The sequence below is a fragment of the Hydractinia symbiolongicarpus genome, chromosome 3 (genome assembly GCF_029227915.1).
Source record: "Hydractinia symbiolongicarpus strain clone_291-10 chromosome 3, HSymV2.1, whole genome shotgun sequence".
NCBI classification, from domain to species: domain Eukaryota; kingdom Metazoa; phylum Cnidaria; class Hydrozoa; order Anthoathecata; family Hydractiniidae; genus Hydractinia; species Hydractinia symbiolongicarpus.
This window is the reverse complement of record NC_079877.1, coordinates 28,940,551-28,947,883: the sequence shown is the minus strand read 5'-3', so window position 1 is coordinate 28,947,883 and position 7,333 is coordinate 28,940,551. Positions and strand designations below refer to the sequence as shown.

Genomic DNA, 7,333 nt, shown 5'->3' with positions numbered 1-7,333 from the left:
GTTGATAGCAGTACCAATAGGAACTGAGGAGGCTATCCTGGGTAAATAATAGTAATAATAATAATACGCACTTTAATATGACATAAAGGGCGTATTAATAGTGCGTAGCGCTATTCATACGTAGAAAAAAGGAAAAAGAACCTTAACCCTAACCCTAAAGAACTATACGTACGAATAGCGGATGAACATATACATACGCAAAATGGGCAAAAGTGCGTACGATTATACACTACGTTTTTATTTGTACTCTCTTTTACCAACATCATAAAGTGAATGATATCTGCGTCAGAGTACAGGCTAGAAAGATATCATGTACGGCTACATGTGCTTTTCACGATCATGCAGAATTTAGCGTCAAAGTAAATAAAGATTCGCAGATCATACGCAGTAAATTCGAGTTTAATGTCTCGGTCAATTTCGAATCTCGCGCAATACAGACGTCGTGGGTGGTTTTTCCACCCACCCACTACCGTTTTATTTCATTTTGCAAATATGACTTTTCTCATTCGTGCTTGGTGGGAGTAAGGAAATTTCGCCCAAACGCTTCTTGCCCGTATGTAGGAACAACTCGGTAAATTTGAGTGTGGAATTCGCCTTCAGTTGCCTTTTCATATCTATAGTAGCATTAAATTCGAATTTAACCAGTGACACTGGTTTGGCTTGTTCTGTAGCTTTCATATACATAAGCAGTTGAGTTGAATTTCTTCATATAATGAAAGGATTTCTGTTCCACTACGTGACGGTTGGGCGTTAGTTTTGAAATCTGATCTGATTTACAAAATGTTTCTATCGAGTCAATATTCAGAAAACACTGCTTGATATATCAGATCGCCACAGATGTGTTATATTCCGACTCAATGAACAACAAAACTACAAATTTGTTTAATGTTATGTGTATCGCGTGGTGGCGTAGTGAATTACAAGTTGCGAGCTACTAGTTGCCTATACGAGTCACGAGTTGCTACATTAAATCCACGAGTTACTTTTTAGTTTTCACAATACGAGTTGCGAGTTGAAATACATGACTTACATAAAGTACTAGATAATTTACTACATAAAAATCAAAATGCATGGCTTTGCCTGGGGTAATACTAAACTGTGCAATGACACCCAATGACCTCAAACACCATCAATCAGCCTCAGTGACTCCCAGTCAACCACCAATATCCCCAACGGGATGGTGGAGGATCATTGGATAGACTTTCCACTGCAACAAATCACTCCAACGGTGATTATTTATCATGACACATCCGCTTGTTCATTCTCAACATAGAATGACGAGTGAGCATAGTTGGCATGAATCATATTGAAGAAGGACTGATCTGCGCATCACTGACATACTGCCTGGCAGCGAACGGGATCCGATTCGTGGTCCCCAGAACTAAGACATGCAAACGAACCCATTACACTACGTTAGGCAATATGTTAGTGATGCAAGCAGGTAGGTTATCCGAAAAGTGTGTATATATAGGTGATTATTTATCATCCGTTTAATCATACTTAAGAGGGAATGTTTCACCCTGATCGGACCTCCGATCATGACGGGTGAGTATGGTCATTTGACTTTTGCTGTCTACCTTGGACCATATATGCTTATTGCAGTTTGATAAAAAGCGACATTTGGTGGGAATTTAGACCTTTTCCAGTCTGGCTATTAATTTCTCTTAAGACAACATAAGTCATTTTCTAGGTAATATTTATTAATCATAGTTAATAGACAAAAACCGTTTTTGTCTTTTAACTATGTTATTAATGTATTCCTTCATGGGGTGAGACCAAACCTCTTGGTCCGGGTAGCTTACATACTTCTCTTCTTGCTCAAGCATTTCATTCAATAGCCCATCATATTTTGAACTATGCCTATGTTTTAATTAGCTCTCATATGAAGTCACTTCACACCTTGTCTGCATACTGTTGCATTTCTAGTTGATCAATTTTTTGTTTGTTTTTATCGTTTTTACTGTTTTTACTGCTTTTTTCCATTTTTATTCTCAGACAGGACAACATTGATAGCAGTTTTTTGTATTTATGCATATATTTGCAAATTACTGAAGTCCTCATCCTGTATAGATATTTTTAAATAAATAAATACATAAATAAATACAACTTGTTTGGATGCTGATGTATTTTCACTATTGTCATCCTTTTTATTAAGCCTCTTAGTAGCTACTGCAGCTTCAATTTTTTACTGACGAAGACCTAGATTGTTTTCTTCCACTTATTTTGGAGTGATCTACAGATAAGAAGCATTTGCTTCAGTTTGTTTATCCGGACGATGACTTAGACCAAGAGAATTGCCTCCACTGTGGTCCACACGGAGATTTTTATCATTTTTCAACAGAACATTTGCTCTGAGGCTGTTTAATGAATTAGAAAACTTCTCTCTCAAGGTTGTTTTCGCTTCCAGCTGCTGTTAATGCATAACCAGAAGAGCTTAGGTAAAGAGTCCATTAGATTTTTTAACACTATGGGTTCACCACCCTCTTTTGGAACTAAGGTAGCAAGTCTGACGTTTTAGTTGCAGCTCAACACAAATTTTAAAACTATAGATAAAGTAAACAAACAAAATTATATTAGAGGATAAATAAACTTACCCGCTACTATTTATAAAATATATAGCTACATAAAAAAGAATAAAGGCGGATTTGCATAGCTAGCAGAATCGCAAACAACAAAAAATCACCAACGTCCGTCACTCTCAGTCAGATTTGAGAGATGAGCTGCATTTGAATTTGGAATATCGAGCTTTCCTCTCATTCTCCGCTTAAGTAGAAGATTGGCAAAAAAGATTGTTCTTATTTTGTCCTTGTATTTCAAGCCTTTTTATTACATACATTACATATATTACATATTTTTCTTCTGATCTACCTGAAACTACTATATATAATATTTATGTCTCAAACGTAAAAGCTCTTGGGGAAAGGTATATACTGAGAAACAAAATGTCATCAATTTCTTTTTTTGCGAAATTCGCGAAATTTAATTCACGCCTAGGACTTACCAACTTTACCAAAATTAAAGGGGCCACAAAACGATACAATAATCTCAATCCCTGCACATTGTGAAATACAGGGTGTAATAAGCGGACTACTCAAAAGGTCAAGGTGCAAGAAATTATGTACAATTTAGAACTAAGTAAGTATTAGTTACTAAAGTTGAAAACCACCAGCCGTTTTGTAGCCCCTCTCAGTACTTTCGTTTTTGGTGGGTTCAAGTGCATATTTTATGAATATATTTCGTGCGTATTTGTGTTTGATTTCCGAGTTTTAACATCAATATACTTCTCAAGAACAGGCGTTTACGAAAATTATAACCTTTCTCTGTGATTTCACAGTCGTGACCGACAACCATTCTCGTTGCCCGGAGCTGTTAGTCCCCGAGCTATTATCACGGAGCAGTTCATCAAAACTCCTGGAGGTTGTCCGTAAATGTGGAAGAGTTTTACAACGTTTTACAACGGTATCATTTTTAGGAGGAAATAAACCCGCTCATGCAAATCAAATACCTTATCGAAAAAAACGATGTGGAGACCATGAAGATACTTAAACAGAAAATTCAAGAAATTTGGCAGTATGCTGGCGTTATGGTCGATTGAGTCAGCATATTTGAAAAAAACTTCCGGCACGTTTCGGTATTGTTTTTCGTGCTCAATGTATATGTTGTGGCATTCTGAATTATTCAATAACGCTCATCTTCAAAGCCATGAACCGTAAGTATATAAATTCAATATGATATGATATCGTATTTTTATCAGAATGAGTCATAGAATTAACAACATAACATCTGTTTTATGACACGACATACTGCGTTTTTTGTTCGAAGTATTCTCTGTATCTTCTGTTGCTTGGAGCAGCACGCAAGGAAATCTGCGTCTAAAGTATTGCATACTTCTGTAAAGTTTCTTAATATATGTTGCTGCGTCGGTATTTTTTACTTCACTCCTTCTAAAGACATATTTTAACGAAAATATTAGGGATGGTATTTCCAATCTGTTTCCCAGGGCTTATATATCCACGTAAACGTAAAAAAGAAACCCTGGGATTATTTTGACTACTTTTAACTTGATTCTTTTTCTCTTAGCCTACAGTTCAGTGACAGTGGCGATATGTTCATACATCTTCACATGTGCTTGCAGCCTGCTTTTCATTTACATTCTGTTAAATAAAAACTCAAGTAGAAAGTTTGTTAGTTTCTTTTCTATGTTAGCTGTCGGAACTCTGTTGGGTGATTCCCTGTTACATTTGATTCCCAAAGTAAGTTAACTCTTCACCTTATTTCGTTTTTATGTAGAAGTGAATCCCTAGGAACGAATTTGCCAGCATTTGTAATTTGTCATGGATTAGTTGCACCGCCCTGTGAAAGCGTCTCTGTGCATATGTTCCTGGAAATGAAGTTGGTATATTTTATTATTGATTGATTTACTTTGTTTAGTCTTTTGCAGTGCATGAGCATCACACAAGCCACAAGAATGCTACTCACACAAACGATATCAAGGAATTGAATATGTTATGTAAATCGATTCTCATCATTGCTAGCTTGTATGCTCTGTATTTATTTAATTGGTTGACAGCTTTGTTTGGGGTAAGATATTTTGTTAACTCGTTAAAATGCGGCCTTCTCGTTATGTCTTTCGTAGTTCCTAATTTTCGTGAGATAAATCTTAAGATTAAATGCAGTCGATTCCAGCTACCACGAACTATAATAGAACTCTTACTTCGTTCGTCATCATTAACATCGACTGCTTGTAAACATTTCGTTAAATTTATTTTCAGGATTTTCCTTGTAGATAATTTTACCATTTTAAACTTTTATTCTACTGGTAGGCAGATTACTATTACTGCGCGCGCATTACTGGATCTACCTTTCTTAAAAAGACCTTTCATTGGTCACATGAGCACGTATTATGTTGTTGTTTACACTTCCTTAACACTCTTTGATGAATGTTGGTAGATCCACGCCACGCGATTATACCTGATCTGCGGGTGGACTTCCCGCTCTCTTTTTTTTTTGAGATGTTTCATATGGACAAGGTATGACACACAATTTTGATAGTGGTGTTTACTGCGGCCAACTCTGTTCCCATCGCCCGATGTTTCCTTTTGACGGCCACCACTAAAAGAGACAACAGACGCTGCTCACGAGATTGTTCTGCGCTGTACACTTTTTGTTTTTAACTTTTTAGTGTGGCCATACACATAGCCATAATGGTGATATGTTTGGAGGCATGCATGAACACACACACAGCAATAAAAGTAAACCAAGTATAGAAAGAATTGAGGATTTATTAAGAGAGGCAAATAATTCGAATGATCGAGACAAATATCTTAACAGTTTTACGGCTGATCAAGAAAAAGAAGTCACGTTGGAGGAATTAAGTAATATAGGAAATGCAAAGATGGGTGGAAATTTTGAAAATAACGAAAAAGTAAAGAAAAGGAGTATTTCTCAAATGGTATATGTGGTTGTTCTAAGCGCGCTTTTACACAATATTACTGACGGAATGGCTATTGGTGTAGCGTTTGCAGATTGTTTGTCTGGAGGAATAAGTACTACAGTGGCTGTTCTTTGCCATGAGATTCCACACGTGATAGGTAAATGCAACCTCGTTCCTATGACTCTTCTGTTAGTTTGTTACACACGCTGGGGTAAAGGGGGAATCTAATTTTTCTTCTTGTGAATAATTTTTGGCAACGGCGGAGGCATTCGACAGATAATTGTACCTAAAGATGTTATATCATTTGCTGATTATACACCTTCGCTTAAAAAGATATTTCTCAACTTTTGTTTCAACACATTGCCGATTAAAATTTTTTCTTTTTACAAAGGTAATTTCGTCATTATTCACGCCGCTGGTTGCACCATTCAACTGACACTTGTTCTTGTCATGGCAGCATATGTCCCCACATTTATTGGGGGATACGTTGGCGTTGCCATAGGAATGGAATTTGAAGCAACGGACTATATCTTTGCGGTTACTGCTGGCATGTTTTTGTATGTTGCCATGGTGCAATTGGTATGTTTTTATTGGTTGCTTCAGGACTTTTGTCTTCTACTAATTCCATGTTCGGATAACACTTTGCTCGATCACTTTAATTTTATTCGAAAAAGAACATTATTTCTAAAATCAGGGACACAGTTTTTTTACTATTTCTGAATATTCTTGTTTCAGCTTCCAGAGATGTTGCATGCCATATCGGATGAACGAGATTTGATGACATTCTGTTTGCAAAATTTAGGCTTTCTAATTGGATTTGTAATTATGGCACTCATCGCATTTTATGAAGACTCAATAAGCATACATTTTTAACTTGTAAAATATTTTAATACCAGCTATAAATCAGCACATTTAAATATACAACATTCTATAAAAGTTTTTCGTGAATATTTTAAATTCCTTCCTATTAGTTTAATTCTTAACAATTAACAAAATTATGCGTAAACTTTTTCGCCATTTTTCCAACCGTTAATATTGATACTAAAACAGGAGATACTGTTTTGTACACTCTAGGGAAAGGGACTGGTGGTAGAAATTATTTGTGTATGAATTAGCAATCACCAGATAAGCTTATAACTTACAAGGTTTATGCTCTAAAGACCGAGCATATTCTTTGTCCTCCTGAGAGAAACGATCCACTCTCCTACACTGATTTATTTGAATAAATATGTTTTCTATTATTGCAAGACCTTTCTTTTGCTTGCTAATCTTTAATAATGGACACAATCAAAAGTGTTAAATTACATGGACTAGCAACATCAAAAAATCTAACCTAACAAGTCTAAACTGGTAACAAGTTGCCAGTGGTCTTATAGATTTAAAACAAGTCAAAGAAAACATAGTTATGTTATAAGGTGCAATATATTTTAATGAAAATTTACATAATATAATTTAGTTTATATCAAATACAATTTTGGTCAAAATACATTGAGACAAGACAGCTAATTTTGAAGTTCGCCACCACAAGTTATTGCGTAGGCTATTTTTATATTAGATTCACACATTTACTGTGCATTGACACTTTTGTCCAGGATTATAGTCTATATATACATATACAAATACATTGCCTGTCTCTCAAAGAAAAGAACATTTGTGGTAATAAGTCAAGGCTACTAAAATCTAGTACAGCTGTTGTATAGTGATAGATACAGGATGATCACTCCTCCAATCTGTCGCATGCAAGATACGCTTATTAATGTCTTTCAGATTTGACAATAAATGACGTCATAATATGCACACAATCGCCAAATTTTAAAAATGCGTGGCACAAATTAAGAGGATAATTAGATAAGATTATATAATTTGTTAAAATTATCAAAAATAAATAAGGCACCAGAC

The 7,333-nt window shown here is 35.6% G+C and overlaps 1 protein-coding gene across 2 annotated transcripts; it reads left to right on the top strand.

The window, feature by feature from the left end:
• Nucleotides 1-3,930: 3,930 nt before the first annotated feature.
• LOC130636700 (zinc transporter ZIP10-like) lies at nt 3,931-6,964 on the top strand. Of its 2 annotated transcripts, XM_057446518.1 has the most exons (5): nt 3,931-4,253; nt 4,432-4,581; nt 5,183-5,591; nt 5,826-6,013; nt 6,170-6,964. In XM_057446518.1, exons 1-5 carry the CDS (start codon nt 4,200-4,202, stop codon nt 6,305-6,307), a joined length of 939 nt encoding a protein of 312 aa, XP_057302501.1. In that variant the 5' UTR covers nt 3,931-4,199; the 3' UTR covers nt 6,308-6,964. The 2 variants fall into 2 exon arrangements, with proteins under 2 accessions (XP_057302501.1, XP_057302500.1); XM_057446517.1 differs by having other exon boundaries at nt 5,826-6,298.
• The last annotated feature ends 369 nt before the right edge of the window (nt 6,965-7,333 follow it).